Raw genomic sequence first — 20,632 nt, 5'->3', positions numbered from 1 at the left:
ACATGAAATATACAAAAATAGACACATTACTGTAGTGGAGATACCAAAATCACACATGCTAACAACAAAACAATCACATACTGGGTGATTCAACTGCCCCTGCCTATGTGTTTGATGCAATCTGCGACACCTTCAGATACCCCACACAATATTTTCACATTCCCTTGTTCGCCACATGCAAACTATTAGTCTCATTGAAAAAATCAGTGGGACCTTTCCGCACGAAATTTAATGTAGCTAAATTTTGTGGTGGGATACGTTTGCGCTATACGCTATAGTTTTTGAATCATTCAAGAAAAACATATGACAGTGAGCTTCAGATGAGTTTTTCTTGAATAATTTTAAGACCATGTCCTCAACGATTAGGATAAAATTTCATTACATTAAATTTCCTACAAAAAGTCCTGTTCATTTTTTCTGTAGGGCTAATAGTTTGCACGTAGTCAACGAGATAATACGAAAATCTTGCACATGGGATTTGAAGGTGTTGCGGGTTGCATAAAACCTGTTGGTAGGGGCAGCTATGTAAATCAACCTGTATAATCATATGAGAGCGTTTACACAGAGTCACTAAAAGACGTATCTGTACAGCTCGTAGCTTCAAAGTACTTAATCACTCAACACTCTCCTCACAGATGTATTCATTGTATTAGTTGTAGTGACAAGAAAAATTCATGCTGAGCAGGATGGATGTAATCTACGAGGAAAAGAACGTCAGCAGCTTTTTGCTTTTCAATGAGTCTGAGTCTGTCTTACTTCAAACAGATAAAAAGAACTGGGTTTTGCCTCCCTCGTTTCCTAAAATTTACTTTGCGCCAAATGTCTTGATTTCTCGGTGATGCATGAAGATAATTCCTTAGGTTGACAGCCAGATGTTTTCTTAACATCAAAGGCACCGATTTCCTAGAATGTTCTGAATGTTTGTTCATATTTCCTTCACCTACTTTCTCTAAAACTTTAAGAGGACACTGGCTGTTAGGTCCTACACCGTTTTTATCTAAACTCTTTCCAGGATTAGATACGTATTCTTGGCCTGTATTACATCTCTCATGCTTGAACTTTCGTTGACAAGTATCTGAGGCAGTGACAGACTGCTCGATATTAACAGCAGCTCGAAATACTTCGTAGATTACCTGAATAGCAGCAAAGATTATTGTTGTTGTTATTATTGTTATTATTACCTGTGCGAATATAAATTAAAACATGCATGTACACACAGCCAAGCCCTCAACATCAGCAATTAAATAATAACCTCGTATTTCATGCATTTCAGGTATTCATGAAACATATTCAATACGTATAACAAATTTCCAAATTCACATTCCTCTAAGACATTTAAGTCATTAGGTATGTTCGCAGGATCCTGGTCGGAGATATTAGGTTCACTAAGAACGTCTTTGTTTTTTGCATCTCGCCAAATGTGGCTGTAATCTCGGAATAAATAGACGGGTCCTTCTTAGCACCACCCATTTTACCTGTCGCCTGCCATAACGTTACCACAGTAGGCATCCACTAGCGTTTACCATGAAGCATCGCCCCGATATATGTGGAGTGAAATTAGATCTTCTTCCTAATGTACTATAGTGTGCTACTCACAGGTAGCTTCGATTTCCCTGTATCTCAAAATACACGGCAGTGGTGCTTACCATTGTGTTCCCCAGAGCTGGTCAAGTATCAACATGAGGTTATACTTCCTCTCTCTTTCTGCCCTTACTCTGTAGCGCTCAAAGAAAGACCTTGGTTCTACGCTATGATGGTTTTATTCGAACTCCACCTTAAAATCTAAGTGACTAGGCGGTTGTCTGCAATTTGTACCCTAACAGTGAGCAGTAATGAGCTTTCACTTGCTACCACTGTTCCTAAAGATGAACCAGCAGACGGTAATTTGTACGCTGCGAATAAGTCAGAAGTACACTATGTCGTCTGAATCAGTTGATTCTATTTCCGTAAAGGAGTCTGCCTTCGCAGCTGTGCAATCAGTGAACGTGACTGCCGCGCGGCTAACAAGGCCTTCATTCATGTTTCCTTCACAGGAATTTGCGCCTTCTACTTACCATACGATATTCAGCTTTCCATATGATACATTTATGATCAAATACTAGAAATGCAGCCTTTCAGCACATTTTACATTTTTTCATGCTTCTAGTTTTAGCAAACGTTGTATATTAGGCTCTGTTATCAGGCCGTAAAGGAGGTGATATATGGCTTATAAATTTATTGTCCATTTTATATATCCTATTTGAATGTATACTCCCTGCTCTTGCTCTTTTACGTATTGATTACACGCCTGCGTGACACTTTGTACTTGTTACGTAAATCGTTCACTTTTTTCGCGTATTTAACAGGTCCATTTTGGTGTTTGATAAATTTATTTCCATGAACATTGTTTAATTTTTTTTAATGTTTTGATCTGATGATAGCTTTCGGAAACCCGATATTAATAGCTGTGATATATTACATAGCATCAATCAACTGGCAACATGTGCTCCATAGATGTAGTGGCAGCAGCAGCTCCAGTAGTTTTAATTATGTTTTTATGCTATCGTACTACGGTTTAAGAACAAAAACAAACATAATTTACACATACAGGCAGTTAAATACCTACAGGTCTATTCAAATAACACACAACTGCCTTGAGAATGGCAGTGTGTGCTCCTGTCGAAATATCGGCGGTGGTCGACGACGTCACCCGGCAGCAAACCCGTAATTTATTTGAACATTCAATTCGCCGGGGAAAGTTAAGGTCTCACCTACAGGTCTAGTTTGAAAAGAGGAGGGACAGGTAGCCGAATGGGCCTTAGAGCAGGAACCATACCGGTAATTCAGAGAGCCCTTGGAAAAATTAATTCAGGATGTTCGGATGGAGGTTGGACCCTCCTCCATCCCCCACCACCCCCATCACCCCAGAATAGGCCATTCTATTTAGAACTGTGTAACTCAATAAGATTTATCCCTATTGCATTGCCTTATCCGTGACGACGTTATTTGCAGTCATCTTCTTAGGGTGATGACGATATAAACTCGCATTCTCGTATATCATAGTAGTAATAACAATCTGATTTCGGATTCCGTACTAGGAGGGATAAAGACGGTAGCAGAATCAGTAAGCCCAATACGAGTCGGTGCTGTTACGAGTATTACCGTGTTAACGGAAGCTACAGCGAAACCTATCCTGGTCTGTGAATCAGACTAAATCGATCTATTGCTTTTAGCGAAATTCTTTAAATGTTTTATGACCATTAGCTACCAGAGCTGCCTGCACTCAATGGACGTATTGCTCCATTAATACGGAAGAGCCGAAGCGTGACAGCCGAAGGCTAAATGCTGCCGTCACCGAAAGCGCATCCTGCGCCATCTGTTATTGAACGATGGCAGCTGGCCTACGTAGTCGTTCCAGCTTCTACCGCCAGGTGGCCCGTGCTGACGGCTGCCGCCCGCGGGAGAATACGAAATGGACTTGCCGCTTGCCGATTTTGCAGTTTCCATACAGTGAAACAAGAGTAAAAAAAATTTCTTATGTCGGCAGTAGTTTACTGTATAACCAAGAGAAGAGATCAACCAGTTTCGCTGACAAACTTCCTCATAAACGAAAGGTTTGTCCAGCCAAGTACTACGAACATGTACTATTTAAGTAACTATGTTCGTTAAGTATTATTGTACTACGGTACTACAAAGTTTGTTTTATTATTTTCCTGAATGACGACTTTTATCTTTACGTCTTGCTTTGTTTAACCGCCTGTGTTTTGCCGGTTTTTATTTTCTGGAGTTCCTGGCCATTACTGAGACTCAGTTTTCATGCTGTTTAGTCTCTTATGCCCCGAAAGTTAACTGCCACATTTTGAAATTCTTATATGTAATAATTATTTACATAAAAATGAGTTTTTAATGTGACAATGGGCAAAAAGTATAAAATTATTTGTTCTAATCGCATACAGATTCTCAGCCCGTTACTGATAGTCCGGAAAAGTAGTCTTCTGAATTTTTACTAGCTGTAACAATACCTGTAAGATTTATAATGAAAAACATGGGATGCACACGCTACATGACTGACACTTGAACAGTTCACCTCCTATTATCTGACCCATGTTCCCCATCTTTTTAGTAATAAGTCTTACACATCTGGTCATAGCTATTAAAAGTTCATAAGCACAAATTTCCAGGGCTATCTGTACGGTTTTATAGATTTTTATGGGTCTAAGAGAAATTAAATTACACTTTTTAGTCTGATTTGAAACTGCATTATATTAAAAATTTACTTTTATTTAAGTATACGGGGTGATTCACGAAGATATGCAAATATTTTAATATGTTATTCTACAAGTAAAAGTAAAGAGAAAAGTTCATATAAACATAGGTCCGCAAAAGTTACGGAGTTATAGCTAATAAAAGATTTTGCCTGTAATTTAGCAACTTCGCTAATATGAAGCCATTGCAAAACTGTACGAGGTTAATGTAAAACACGATTTCCATTTATTTTGTTGTTATTAGTCTGGTAACTAGTAAAACATGTCCCACACGCGTATCTGCAGTGGTTTTCCAGAATATCCAGAGAAGCAAGACGAAATTAAGAACAACCCTGTGAAACTGAAACGTCATACATGTGCAGCTAAATGCATTGAACTTGGTGGAGACATTTTTGAGCATTTATTGGGAATGTATTGTGAAATTGTATGTACACTGTACAACTTCCTTAACACTAAGCATTTTTTCCGTTTAACATGAATTCACGTGTCCTATGGTATTAATAAAAACAGATTATCTGATACATTCATACAGTTTCAGTTAACGTTAAAACCATCATTTTTCCAAAATTAAATTCTCTACAACTTCTGTTGAAAACTTAGTACAATAGTCTGGAATTTAAAAAACAAATTGGGCCAAGTAGTTAATAAATTAAAAATTTTACGAAATTACTTCTTTGCTTCCCTGGAAGTTCTCGAAAACTACTGCAGATACTCGTTTGGGACATGTTTTCTTGGATTCATCTGATCAATAACAACAAAATAAATGGAAATCGTGCTTTACTTTAACGTCGTACTGTTTTGTGATGGCTTCATATTAGCGAAGTTGCTAAATTTCAGGCAAAATCTTTTTTTAGCCGTAACTCCGTAACTAAACATTTGCGGACCTATATAACATATTAAAATATTTGCATATCCTCATGAATCACCCTATATATATATTACTAGCTTTTAGTCTGCAGCTTGACCTGTGTACGTATGTCACATACATTGCACACACCTGTCTGTGCATCATTTGTTACACCCTCTCTCTGTTCAACCTTGCCCATCCGCTCGCATACCGCCTCCAACACATTCTGATGCTATTCACACAGCTTGTCCTCTAGAGTAGCCAAGATGTCAGGCGTAACCAATCTTTTCAGCACCTCCACCACCCACGACGAACAGACCAGAAGGCAAGCTTTCATTACATTGTCATCCAGTCTGAGCTATCTTATAAATCAAGTCTCTAGCTCATCGGGAAATCAGCTTCAAATCAATTGCAAAATTTGTAATGAACATTCAGACAGACAAGAAAACGATCTGATAAAGACTTGTTAAAATAGGTATACTTTTAGTGATCCTTGGGGGGGGGGGGGGGGGCGTAGGGTGAGGTGAAGGGCGTTTAGGTCATGACCCACATAACACCCCTCCCCCCTTGCATCGGTGCCTGTGTACTGTGTAGTAAAACAAAACGAATTGTCCATTTCTTCTAAGAACCTTCTCGGTAGTAACCATAATTAGAAAACCACACCGAATAAAGGTGAATACTCTGCGATTGTATATGGTTTTGAAGTTGTTACGTTTGTGAAGGCAAATGAGAAAACATTACGTGGCAGCTTTACAGATAGGGCACAGCGTGTAGGTAGAGAAGCTGTCGCACTTACCAGGGGTGACTTGTAGAAAGATGGCGGACAGGACAACGAGCGGCAGCAGAATTCCTCCTGAGTGAAGCGGCACTCCTGCGGCCATACTGTGTCCTGCAACACAAAGGCGTTCATGCGTGTTACGTCACTCCACAACGCAACTTGCGCCAACGCTATTTACCTGTATCCACAAAACCAACTGCGGTCCTGACCGTTGCAGTGATTGGGCGGGGTTTCGTAACTTAAACGTCATATTTATCGACGTAGACGTAATTGTGTTTTATTATAACGTCATTTGCGTGAAAAATTCCTTTAGTGACAGGTTCCACAGACTGCTGTTGAAGTTATTAGGTTCAAAAAATGGCTCTGAGCACTATGGGACTTATCTTCTGAGGTCATCAGTCCCCTAGAACTCAGAACTACTTAAACCTAAGGACATCACACACATCCATGCCCGAGTGCAGGATTCGAACCTGCAACCGTAGCGGTCGCGCGGTTCCAGACTGTAGCGCCTAGAACCGCTTGGCCACTCCGGCCGGCAAATAATGTTTTACCTGTATTTTGTGCATGCTTTGCAGCTATTGATATTTATTTATGGTTTGGTATTGAACATGGACAGTTTCTGTATGTGTAATGTATGTAAACGAAAGAAAAATTTATAGTTTATTGGCACCTGTGTAGAGTTGACAGTTACAATTATAACGATAAGATGGAAAGACCTAGACGGAAATCCCTGTGTGTTAAGGGGGCAAAAGTGTTCCAATGTGAAGATGGAGGGTGTGTCTGACTATCAGTCATTCCTCGTCAGGTGATGCTGCTGTCGCCTGGAAGGATTTATATCGATAGTAAGTCGGTTATAATGTTCTGGCTATTCAGTATATTACAGGGCAGTGACATATCATGTGAAAGTTACTTGCCTCGGCAGGTTTTGCACAGGAGTGTATCTAATGTTATTAGGAATTAGAGCCCCCGATGGATTTTGGTCCCGCATGTAAATATGTGGGACGATGACGTGCTGTATTAGGACTAGTAATCAGAATAGCTGTGTTCAAAAAAATTGTTCAAATGGCTCTGGGCACTATGGGACTTAACAACTATGGTCATCAGTCCCCTAGAACTTAGAACTACTTAAACCTAACTAACCTAAGGACATCACACAACACCCAGTCATCACGAGGCAGAGAAAATCCCTAACCCCGCCGGGAATCGAACCCGGGAACCCGGGCGTTGGAAGCGAGAACGCTACCGCAGAATAGCTGTGTGTGAGCTATGCAAACACTGAGGCTGTTCCAATGTACACTCACGGACGTTGTATTGATTATGTACTCTTTTATGAATGTGGCGCCAAAATTTAATTTACTTGTGTATCTGGGCTGTTATTGACTCATGTTATCTGTGATTGTATCTTGGTCCGACTCCAAAAATATGCCTTAGCATTTCGACTGGAGTGACATAATTATTGCATAATTAACAGAAAGTGTCAGAGATCAGCAAATGCTTAAGAAGTAATTTAGTGGCTGAAAAAAATTACCAGCTAAACATATTTCAAGTGAGCTGTTTTGCAGTATTGAGCTGACATACGAATTTCATAAAAAGTTAGTCAATCATTTGAAAACAGCTTGATTCCGATGCACTAGAAAATAAACATTTAAGATAAATGTTTAACTTTTGTTTAGTAACAAGTATTCTGGGGTGTGCCAATAAAACATCTGTGTAAGGAAAGTAGGCTATCTTTATATATTGCTTTTTTTCAGAATTATTCAGGTTATATTCGCAATCGTTAATATGAGAAAGTGATTTTCTTGATAATAAGTATCCCACAACAATGTGCAATATTAATACTGCAGTGAAGGACTGATTTCCATAAATAGCTTCCTCATGACACAGTTATAGAAGAAATTTAAGTTACTAATTATAATCGTGTTTACTTAAATTTGGACTGGCAACCTAAATATTACTCATCTGCAACTCTTAACAGCAGCTTTGTGTGACATAACGGAAACGCTTCAACATCTGCAAGTCTCTTTTTCTCATGTACTGCCTATGGTATGTTTCAGAAAGGAGTAAATAAGTTTGAATGAGACTGCCTAAGAAAATCGTTAAAAATACAGCGGTTAAATTCAGTAAGATAATATAACACTAGTTATAGATTGTGAGATGTGATGTAATTTGACGGAAGAACTAAAATCAAGCTGCGACTGATGCTTATGCTGCTGTTACGTTCATGAAAATAGTGAACCCAATACAATGGGAAACATCCTAGGAAAGAGACGGCCCCGACTTTGGAGACACGAGTTAACAGCAATACACAAGAAAAGACCAACTATGATGTCGTGCTATATAGTAGATAAGGTTTTGTTTTAAGAGGATGACTATCTTCCTGATGTACCACATATAAAGGGCAGCACCTGCTAATACCTTGGTCACATTTCTTTATAATTTCTGACTATATAATTTATAGACAATAGTGATTTGCGGAAGCTGCGCACAGTACATAAAACTGAACACTTGGTATGCAAGTATGATGGATAAATTATACACTGTTATGTTTATGACATGTGTGTTTCACACTAGTTATATTACATCAAACTTAGCGGGTCTTTTATTTAACTAATTAGATAAAGTTCAAAATATAAACGAAACTGATTATCATTGTAAACTTACATGTGGCAATAGACGGTAATAAAATTTTGGAATAAATCTTAACACAGCATTTTAATTTTAGAAATAGTGATAATAGTTCAACATTGTGAAATGTCACTCTAGGAAACAAGGACACATTGTGCACTAATGCATTTATCATCAAATTTCCGAAAATATAGAGGTGAAGAAGAGAAAGTGAGCCCTCAAATTGACTAAGATGAAATAAGCGTAGAATCAAGGATACTGCAATTGAATAAGCTATCCTCAGTGAGTGCCAAAACGTAACGTGACAAATACGAAAATTATGAGACTAGGCCAAAAAAGTACTTGTGTACTAAATGGTAAAGAAATTGTTGATTTTCGGAAGGAAACAAATGAAACTGTCTGTGTACGTAGGATAAATGCAAATGGAATATTGAGAATAATGTTGAACAATCTCTAACACTTTTCTCTGAACAACTGATACACTATTGACCATTAAAACTGTAACACCAGGAAGACAGTTTGAAACAAATTTCAGATTGGCCCGAATCTTACTACATGCTTGGATACGCTAATGATTAGCATTTCAACCCAACAGCACAAAATAGCTTGGAATAACACCGATTACTTTCTGTATGTAAGTAAAGTTCATAAATCAGTTTCCTCATCACATCTGAATGTTTGCTGCTTAAGAGAAGATGGTGCTATGACGTGTAAGAAGGAGAATCGTCTACCTTCGCCTGTTATAAGTCTAGAGCATCAGGATCGTGGTCTATGAAGATTATGGTTCATCGTTTCTCGATATTGCTGCTTGCATTGGTCGAGATCCCACAACTGACAAGCTGATATGAAACTAACGGTTTCAAGAAGCTATTACTCAACGCCATGCAGGACTTGAATAGCCCCACGCGACTAGCGCTCGATAGGAGAGGTACTGTTATTTCGGCCTTGTAGGATGGTACTGGCATGTCACATAGTGTGTTTGCAACAAGCAAAGAATCCATGCAAACAGTGTGACCACGTCTGCAACACAACGGACTCTTAGTAAAGCGATCACTGCTGGTGCTTGGCGGCAACAGAGAGAGGCTCGCAGACTGTGGTGTTCAACAGAAAAACTAGACATGGGCGTAAAACGACGTCACCTTTCCGGATGACTCCCTGTTATGATTACAGCATCACTGTGGACATATCCGTGTCTGGAAGCTCCGAGAAGACCGAATCTTCACAAATTGCACACACCATCGTCGTACAGGCTCAGCATCTGGTGTGATGTTATGGGTTGTCACTGTGTGCACCACACGGTCACCGCTGGCTCACATAGCCGCTAATTTGGACAACTATTGACCATTAAAACTGCAACACCAGGAAGACAGTTTGAAACAAATTTCAGATTGGCCCGAATCTTACTACATGCTTGAATACGCTAATGATTAGCGTTTCAACCCAACAGCACAAAATAGCTTGGAATAACACCGATTGCTTTCTGTATGTAAGTAAAGTTCATAAATCAGTTTCCTCATCACATCTGAATGTTTGCAGCTTAAGAGAAAATGGTGCTATGACGTGTAAGAAGGAGAATCGTCTACCTTCGCCTGTCATAAATCTAGAGCATCAGGATCGTGGTCTATGAAGATTATGGTTCATCGTTTCTCGATATTGCTGCTTGCATTGGTCGAGATCCCACAACTGACAAGCTGATATGAAACTAACGGTTTCAAGAAGCTATTACTCAACGCCATGCAGGACTTGAATAGCCCCACGCGACTAGCGCTCGATAGGAGAGGTACTGTTATTTCGGCCTTGTAGGATGGTACAGGCATGTCACATAGTGTGTTTGCAACAAGCAAAGAATCCATGCAAACAGTGTGACCACGTCTGCAACACAACGGACTCTTAGTAAAGCGATCACTGCTGGTGCTTGGCGGCAACAGAGAGAGGCGCGCAGACTGTGGTGTTCAACAGAAAAACTAGACATGGGAGTAAAACGACGTCACCTTTCCGGATGACTCCCTGTTATGATTACAGCATCACTGTGGACATATCCGTGTCTGGAAGCTCCGAGAAGACCGAATCTTCACAAATTGCACACACCATCGTCGTACAGGCTCAGCATCTGGTGTGATGTTATGGGTTGTCACTGTGTGCACCACACGGTCACCGCTGGCTCACATAGCCGCTAATCTGGACAACAGGCGTTAAATTTCTGACGTGTTATGTGACCGGTGACTGCGCTCCATCTTCCAGGTCTTCGTGAGGCATTTTTTCATCATGATAACGCAAGACCGCATATTGGTCACGCAATCCTGACCTTCCTCTATGCAGAAAACTGTCGATTGTTCCGCTGACCAGCACGTTCGCAAGATCTGTCACCCGGAGAAAACATCTGATCAAAGGGCACTACGATTGATGAAGGCAGACTCAGAACTGGTGCAGCAAGGAATTACGAGCCCATACCTGTCATGCAAGCTCAGTTCGAGTCAATGACCGGCCTCGTTAAAGCCATTGCTACTGCCAGAGGTGGCAGGCAGCTCCGTGGGCAAAATTTCGCACCCTGCGTGCGCCTAAATCACCAACAAATTTAATCATGTACAGGCTATTTATAAAGTAGTTACACCAAAGTAACCTTTAGTTGCGAAAATGCTAAATAACTTACAGAAATGTTTGACAGAGCACTGAACGCAATATGTCTTAAAGTTTTATTCCCGCTTAACACAGTTCTCGAGGTTCTCGCTAGGTGGCGTGCGCGAGTGAGTTATTCCAACAGACCTCATGAAGTTGTTTAACGGAACAGAACGTGCACAGTGTTGTTTACGGTTTCAAGAATCCAAATGTGGTACTTCAGTTCAGGGACGATTCAGGACTAAATATCGTAAGCCACCAACTCAGAGACAAACTGCTATTAATTGGTACAATCGTTTCACCGAAACTGGCAGTGTGTCTCATAGCACGCCAGGTAAGGTTCGCCCAACAGCAGTTACATAAGTTAGGCAGTCCTACGTTTGTAGTCCGGGTAAATCAAAGAGGCGTCCAGGTTAGAAAGGAATATGTCTAGAGTTACAGCGCGGAAGGTGTTACGGAGTCGCCTGGCTTTCAAATGCCAAATTCGAAACGTTGCAGTTTTTAAAAGAAAGTGACAAGGATAAGCGAGCTGAGTTTTGTGTAGAAATGTTTAACAAAACGAAGATTCAAGACAATTTTCTGTATATGTGGTTACATTAAGGACAGATTGTTTGTTCCTCCACTTCCGCGAAACGTCGACGAACTGCGACAACAAGCAGTTGCCACCATACATCAAGACCGGCTTCATTGGATTTGACAGGAAACTGATCACAAATAGAACAATGGCCAATGGCTCTAAGCACTGTGGGACTTATTATCTGAGATCATCAGTCCCCTAGACTTAGAACTACTTAAACCTAACCAACCTAAGGACATCACACACATCCACAAGGCCGACCACGAATAAAACATCTGACGTGTTACAATAGGTGGCCAAACATTTGTAAATAAAACTTAAAGAGATACCGCATTCAATGGTGTAGCAAACATTTCTGTAAGTTATCTATCTTCACAATTAAAGGTTACTTTTGTATAAGTAATTTACAAACACCCTGTATTCTTCTCACTATACTGTGCACTCACAATCACTAGTAAAATTTCCTTATCTTCTATCCTTCCAGGTGTTGCAGTTAAATAGCCACCAGTGTGCAACAAATTAGGGAATCAAGACGCTCCCGGTATAATGCACTTCAATAATTTGAAAAATGCACAGTCTTAGTTCTAGACTCCTCAGACAACAGAACAAAATATTTTGGCTAAGGAAGACGAGAATGATGATGATAACACAAAAGTAAGAGGTAAATTAATACAACAAACTAGTCAAAAGGTCCCGTAAAAACGATTTTTGATCGTAACAACGCCGGAAATGTCAACCTGTGTAAAATCGTGTCTGGAAACGCAGCATCTCCGTACAGGCGACCTACGAGTTTATGAATTTACGGCAGTGGATTAATTGTATAAAAAAAGAGCTTTTCAGTTCGGGCTACGGAAATATCGCGTTCATTTCCAAGAAGAGATGTCGTTTCCAATGACACGTAATGAATGCTGGCCGGGCATTACTGGTTCCGCGAAGAGCAGAATCCTCCCTCACCCCTCCATCACTCCCAAACACAGACACACAAACAAACAACTAGTTACAGCCCGTGTCGCTACCCGGAAATACTATGGTTGCTGCGAAATCCTCCCATCAGAAGCATTACACACACATCCCTTTTCATATCACGTGTGTGATAGCTGCATGCATGGAGACTGCAGTTTACCACTAGTAACGCCATGCGACGTTACACAGTGTGACTGTAAAGATCTTTGTATTGTTGAGTGTTTTCACATACAAACGTACTAGAAGAGCAATCAGCTTGCGAACTGGACCGTAGACATAGTATGAAACCGAGTTTATTTCTTACCTGACATCGACAAACTTGCAGCTATCTGATAACAAAACAAACATAGTCGAATTTTATGTGAAAAAGAAATCAGGTACAAAACTGTGATAAATGGGGTAGATAGCAGAGCAGATTTTAACTAGGATGCAATACACCATGCAAAGAGGGAAGTGCTTCTCAACATAATACAGAGTAATTCAACGTAATGAGAGGTCCTACGAGCACTGCAATCGAAAGGAAGGAAAGATACTTCCTTTTTCCTCCATTTTCTTGTGTCTTCCTCCAGCGTGTGTACAAGGTCGGCAGTGTTCAAATGGTTCAAATGGCTCTAAGCACTATGGGACTTAACAGCTGAGGTCACCAGTCACCTAGACTTAGAACTACTTAAACCTAACTAACCTAAGGACATCACACACATCCATGCCCGAGGCAGGATTCGAACCTGCGACCGTAGCAGGAGCGTGGTTCCGGACTGGAGCGCCAAGAACCGCTTGGCCACAGCGGCCGGCTCGGCATTGTTATGAACGATTTTGGCTTGGTTAGTTTTAGGGATGTCCTGATGCCCTTCCTGTCCCCCCCCCCCCAATCTCTCCCCCACCCCCTCTCCGGGATGCAATAATTACTTTACTATGACGGTTGTATATTACATAGTTCATATAGCCACACAGCGAACCGCTGTGTTCTTTGAAAGCTTACCTTCATAATACCGCAGTCTTTAATGAGCTGTAACAAGATCCTGAACAACAGGTGTAAACTACTAGGGCAATACAACAACTCCGAAATAATGGAGTGTAGTTTAATGCACAAGTGATATACTATAGATTATGTCATGAGTTGTAATTTTTGTATGCTATGTTCTGGCTTCTTTTATTGTTCTGACTACTTGTATTTTTAACATTCATAATGACTAGTTAATACCCGAAATCTGGATCTGCTCTAATGAAGCCAGAACGGTAATGACGACTGACTGCTGATTTACCACTTTGAAAGTTTTCAAAATGATTGCCAATCGTGTAACTGGGGTGAGACTTGAGTACCAGCCCAGTGTTCACCTAGTGGGGTGTGAAAGACCGGTTAAAAATCACACCCAGGGTGGCCTGCACAGCGACCTGCGCCCTTAACCCGCCTGGCAGATTCGGTCAGGGAAGCGGCGTTTTAACACGCCCTGCTAGCCGGATGGGTAAAGTATCGAAAGATACCCTTACGAAATTATACAAAACAATATCACTCCCCGTAGTATGGAAGCCAAACCCCGATAACATCACAAAAGTATATACTAAGAATTTAAAGTATGAAAATGAGATTTCTGAGACATGTAGCAAGATATAAAAGACAAGGTCTAAAGTGAAATACAGAAATACGATCAGACTTAGAATTTATGTCTCTAAATTAAAAAATAGAAAGAGCACATCAGTAGGGTGGGGCATAGACACGGCCGGAAAAACAATATAAATACAAGGTAACAGGACAAAAAAATCATGGGGAGACTCAATACCAGGTGAAACGACTCAGACTAACCTCTAAAAATAGGCGTAAAAGACAAAGCCGTAAACATACATCAGGAGATGAACAAAAGACGTCTAACAAAGAAATGGACCGTAATGAATCTTACACTCTGCACCGGAGTATAACATGTTTTGGAACTTGCTGGCACATTAAAACTATGTGCCGAATCGGAACTCAAACCCAAAACGTTTGCTTTTCGGGGAAAATCTACTGCTGATCGAGGTAAATTCGCTGCTGACTAGGCTGTCGAGGCACGACTCGTCTCCTTGCACATAGCTTCAGTTCTGGAAAAGCAATGTTTCGAGTTCCAGTCCCTGTCCTGCACAATTTCAATATCTCAGGAAAACGCAAAGAAAAAGGAAGTTTGCAGTGACTTGCACGTTGCACAGTGCCACGGAGAACTTCGCCACCTGCACTACGTACGCTACTGTATATAATTAACATAATGATTTTATTACAATAAAGTTTTTGATTAATATGAACTAGAAAGTGATATATTTGGTTTTACTTGTTATATTGCAGGTTGGATATAATTAAACTTTCGCTACTGGAGACGGCTACCGTGAAAAACGAGTGATCGTAGGACAATGAAACTTTGTGGAAACATTTTTAAGAACATACGGAAGAGAAATAAATGAATGAATCACTGAAAGAAACACATTTTAATCTCAGAATGAGAGAATAATATTTTTGTTAATCACTTGTCCTGTTTACGTTCCAGATTACAAACGGTGTTCAGTGTGATGACCACCTGCATCCATGACAGCCTGGAACCGCGCTAGAGATTGATCTCTCTATGTTCATCTTGAAACTCCAACTTGTGTTAGGGTTCCTCTGATAAACCTGTCCTTCATGTAACGCCACGGACATAAATCAAATGGATTCAAATCCGGCGATCTTGGTCGCCACATAGTTTGCGACGATCGGACAATGATTCGCTTTCCTCCAATTCTGTTACGATGTAACCGGGTGACTTCACGAGGAATGTGAGACGGAACTCCAACGTGCATCCAAACAACTGAGTCCAAAGCACCTCTCTCCAGTAGAGCAGGTATCACATGCTGGCGAAATAGATCACAGCAACACATGCCGTTCTCGCCGCATGTCTCTGGTACTTAGAGTTCAGGTTACTCATAGAAAAGTGGACCAATCATTAACTGTGCGCTGTGCATTGAAGCTACACCACACTGTGACGCAATCACAATGCAGCGGAATTTTATGAACGCTCATTGACGGTAACGACCCCCAAATGCAACAATTGTGAGTGTTCACTCTCCTAGTGAGCGTAAAGTGTACTTCGTCACTCCACATAATGTTCCAAGGTTTCATGTCAACTTCAACGCTTGCAAGAATCGTAAGAGCAAAGTCTACTCGAATGTCTGCGTCACGTGGAAAAAGTTGTTTGCAGCACTTTTAGAACGTTGGACCATGGAATGTTCGGCTGTCGTGACACAGCTCGTGCACTCCTTTACGATAGCACATTTCGTCCAGCGTTCTCAGCCATGCCAACAGTAACTTCTTGAACAGTTTGTGGCGCAGTTAGCCGTCTGTGTCTTCCAGGAGAAATTCCCAAATCACCTGTCAATTTGAAATTCAGAATCAAGTTCTTCGACCCCGATGCGGAAAGAGTATATTTCCGCATTTCTTTAACGCTTCGTTATCCGCGAAGAGCAGCAGCACTGTTGATGGTGTTATGCTCACCCTGTCCAGAGCAATGCTGACTGTGTGCAGTTGTAATGCACACTCATGCTTCTGTTTCAATCCAACGTCGCCGTACCAGTAAGGGCGCCTAACGTCAGGTCACGACACCAGCACTAGTAACAACGTAAATCCTGCAGCATACAGTCAGAACATCACTCCTATAAAGTACAAAGTTGGGTACCCAAACAATAAACAATTTTCCGGCCACACCGGATTAAACAGCGGAAGTTGAACTATAACCTCCCTCTACATCGCAGTTATCTTGAGAGCACTGACTGGATGATTTGAGTTTATCACGTCGTCGAATACAATACCCCGCTGCTTCGCGGCAGCACACCGTGTAAAAAGCCTGAAGCTGTACCACATTATGATCTTATAACGAAACAGAGGGATAAGTAATACATGTCCTCCATCTATTTCGAAATGTACTCAGTGTCCACTTGGCCACTCTCGAATGATATTAAGCTAAAATATTTTGGAAGGTAGAACAGGTATTGCTGGAAATACAGTTGTGAGCGTGCAAATTGCTTCAGGATTCCTTGAAAATGGCCATAAATTTAAAAAAAGTTGGTAGTTGAGAAATTACGTTTAATAGTCTGGCTATTGTAATGGTGGGAATACTGAATCACGGTCTTAGTGCAAAAGTACTGCGTCGATCTGTTGAAATATTTTTGTTGAGTGAAATAAGAACGATTTTTTAATGGAGGCTGTTCACACTTATTTAATTATTTAATCGATAATTGGCATTTGGTTTTTGTTATTTAAATTCTTACCGGAAAGCAAGCAAAAAAAATTGTAAAAAGTTAGCGAAAAACGAGAGATAACTTTCAGGTTCCACGACATTCTACATTCTTTTTGATTCCTTCCTAAAGTATGTACTATATATTACCTTCGCGAATCTGCCTTAAAATCCAGCTACTAGCCGCGACTCTGGCTCTGAACTATTTTTAAGCGACAGTTGCGAAATGCCGTTATTTACACATAGAAAATAGGATTGAATATTTTGCACTATCGCAATACACGAGCATTGCGTCCAAGAGTACTCATGGTTCAATGGCCGACAGCAGTCCACAATTGTTTCTACAATTTTAGCAGTCGTCCAGCTGTCGAGAGATAAGCAGGAATCAACAAACAATACGGCAATATCCCCTAATCTTTGCCCGAAAGTATTCTCGAGTGAAAAATGTGGAGGACGTGTTCCGGAGGCTTCTGGCAACAACCAACCCCTATATCTCTTCTTTTTAGAAACTACGAGGAAAGTGAAAAAGCAGGGGAATCAGATGCTGAGGGCGATGAAGAGAATACAAATGTCAGTCAGAAAGAAGAGGAAGAAGGATATGAAAATGAAGAACAAGAAGCACAACAGGAGGAAGATTAATAAGACCTATATAACTTCCCTCTCTTTCAAATTCTGAAGGTGGCAGGGGTAAAATACAGGGAGCGAAAAGCTATTTACAATTTGTACAGAAACCAGATGGCAGTTATAAGAGTCGAGCGGCATGAAAGGGAAGCAGTGGTTGGGAAGGGAGTGAGACAGGGCTGTAGCCTCTCCCCGATGTTATTCAATCTGTATACTGAGCACGCGGTAAAGAAACCAAACGAAAAATTCGGAGTAGGAATTAAAATCCATGGAGAAGAAATAAAAACTTTGAGGTTCGCCGATGACGTTGTAATTCTGTCGGAGACAGCAAAGGACTTGGAAGATGAGTTAAACGGAATGGACAGTGCCAAGAAAGGAGGATATAAGATGAACATCAACAAAAGCAAAACGAGGATAATGGAATGTAGTCGAATTAAGTCGGGTGATGCTGAGGGTTTTAGATTAGGAAAAGAGACACTTAAAGTAGTAAAGGAGTTTTACTATTTGGGGAGCAAAATAACTGATGATGGTAGATGTAGATAGGATATAAAATGTAGACTGGCAATGGTAAGGAAAGCGTTTCTGAAGAAGAGAAATTTGTTAACATCGAGTATAGATTTAAGCGTCAGGAAGTCGTTTCTGAAAGTATTTATATGGAGTGAAACGTGGACGACAAATAGTTTGGACAAGAAGGGAATAGAAGCTTTCGAAATGTGGTACTATAGAAGAATGCTGAAGATTAGTTGCGTAGATCACATAACTAATGAGGAGGTATTGAACAGAATTGGATAGAAGAGAAATTTGTGGCACAACTTGACTAGAAGAAGGGATCGGTTGGTAGGGCATATTATGAGGCATCAAAGGATCACCAATTTAGTATTGGAGGGCAGCATGGAGGGTGAAAATCGTAGAGGGAGACTAGGAGATGAATACACTAAACAGATTCAGAAGGATGCAGGTTGCAGTAGGTACTGGGAGATGAAGAAGCTTGCACAGGATAGAGTAGCATGGGGAGCTGCATCAAACCAGTCTCAGGGCTGAAGACCGCAACAACAACAACAACAACATATAACTTTAAATGTTTTTACTAATCTATCTTTTCTGTAATAAAGGCAGTAGTAGAGACAGTTTTGTAATAATGTTTGCCGGCCGTAGTGGCCGAGCGCTTCTAGGCACTTCAGTCTGGAACCGCGCGGCCACATACTGTCGCATGTTCGAATCCTGCCTTGGACATGGTTGTGTGTGATGTCCTTAGGTTAGTTAGGTTTTAGTAGTTCTACGTTCTAGGGGACTGATGACCTCAGATGTTATTCCCATAGTTCTCAGAGTCATTTGAACGATTTGTATTAATGTTTACCGTTAAAGTAATAAATGTTCACCGAAATTATTTTTGGTCCACTTCATTAATTTTTGCAGATTCTTTTCCTCATATTGGATCCGCCGTTTTGAATTTTTCAATTTTGCTATAAAAATCCTAATGAAAAGGGTCAGAGTGTCAGAAAGCCCTCTACATACATTTTTGGCCGTCTTGGCGCAGATTTTGAAATTTTGACCATGGTCCCAGGATTCTGTCCCGCTGTGGAGTGAACTGCTGTCCGTGCATGTATAGCTCAGGCGCTGCAGCACTGGCCCGTAAAAGGCAAAGGCCTCAGGTTCGAGTCCAGGGCCGGCATACAGTATTAATCTGAAACTAAATTTCATGAATGTTATATTAAACGTAACTTCTCTCAGCAGACGAAGACAGCAACAAAATGCAGAAAATAAAACCTAGTCTCGTCATAGCACTTGTTACTGTGTAACAGCGTAAACGAGACGAACACATTACGATGGAAATGGAAATCAGCGTTTGGCGTCATTGGCTGGGAAGCCCCTTATGGAGCAGGTCCGGCAGCCTTGGTGCAGGTCTTATTACATTCGGCGCCACACTGAGCGAGCTGCACGCCGAATGGAGATGAAATGATAATGAAGACAGCACAACACCCAGTCCCTCAGCGGAGAAAATCCCCGACCCAGCCGGGAATCGAACCCGGGCCCCATAGGACGGCAGTCCGTCAAGCTGACCATTCAGCTTTTTTTTTTTTTTAAATCTCATTTGGTTCGTCTTAGTTCGTTGCAACTGCTCGGAGCGGATGTCGCAAGACACCCGTTTCAGTTCGTCGTTGATCCATTAACTCGGTTTTTTTTTATTACAGGGGGCAGTACACCCTCTGACCGAACACGCTGAGCTGCCGTGCCGGCGGTGATCGGGGCGGGCAACAGATTACGATGACAGTGCCTTATGCACTGACTCGATGAAGCGCTAAAGCTTAACACAGCATGCTTTTGCAGAGTCTTGTGACCAGGAACTGTAGCGTGTATACTCCATTATTACCAATCTTCGAATGGGCTGCCACCGATCGAGAGCTGCCGTCGCAGTGGTGCGCATTAACAAATCTATTAATAAACCAGCAAACGGGGGAGGGGGGGAGGAGAGCGCTGCTGAGTGAGGCGGTACACGCTGGTGCATTCCGGAGCTGTGCGACCACCCTGATTAAAGTTTTCTTCTGTTTCCGTAAATAACTTCAGTTGAGTGACGGAGTGGTTACTTCAGAGAGGCTGCAGCTCATTTCATTCCCAGTCCTCATTCGTTTGGGCTATGTGAGGTTTCTCCTGCTTTGGAATGTATTTAATTTTCTAAATTTTACGTTCACTAGAATTCGGCAGATAGCAGAAGTAACTCGCTGCCTTAAGCAGTGCTGCGAAATACGACGGCGTGTACGAAGCTGGTTCCCACAACGGTAGTGGTGACGAGTGAACCATACGTCGCGGTAATGAATCAGAGGAGTAGGGAGAAGTACGAGAGACATGAGACCGAATCCTGCTTGCCATTAAATACGTAGGGGAACCACAAATGCTCTAAACTCAGAACTTTCTTTTCTAAACATAAGTTCTTTGGGTCCACTTTTTACGTAGCAAATATTAGGAGGAACCTTCAGTTCATCAGGGCTTTAGTGCGATGATACTGCGTGCAGAAACCAGTTAATTCAATAAACAAATGAATACTGTTAAACTGCCGAAAATGTATGAAGAGCTACGAAGTTTTACGGTGTAAGCAAGGGATTTTGACTGCACGCCAATCTCGAAAGTCGGCGA

The 20,632-nt window shown here is 41.2% G+C and overlaps 1 protein-coding gene across 1 annotated transcript in view; it reads right to left on the bottom strand.

The window, feature by feature from the left end:
- LOC126161882 (cubilin) overlaps positions 1-20,632 on the bottom strand; it is a 1,256,608-nt gene that overhangs the window by 591,718 nt on the left and 644,258 nt on the right. The window contains exon 3 of the mRNA XM_049918020.1: positions 5,888-5,980. Within this exon, the coding sequence (XP_049773977.1) occupies positions 5,888-5,972 (85 nt within the window). The 5' untranslated portion in view covers positions 5,973-5,980. The remainder of the gene's footprint in view (positions 1-5,887; positions 5,981-20,632) is intronic.

Source organism: Schistocerca cancellata, chromosome 2, assembly GCF_023864275.1.
Source record: "Schistocerca cancellata isolate TAMUIC-IGC-003103 chromosome 2, iqSchCanc2.1, whole genome shotgun sequence".
NCBI lineage: Eukaryota > Metazoa > Arthropoda > Insecta > Orthoptera > Acrididae > Schistocerca > Schistocerca cancellata.
This window is presented reverse-complemented; position numbering and strand designations above follow the sequence as displayed.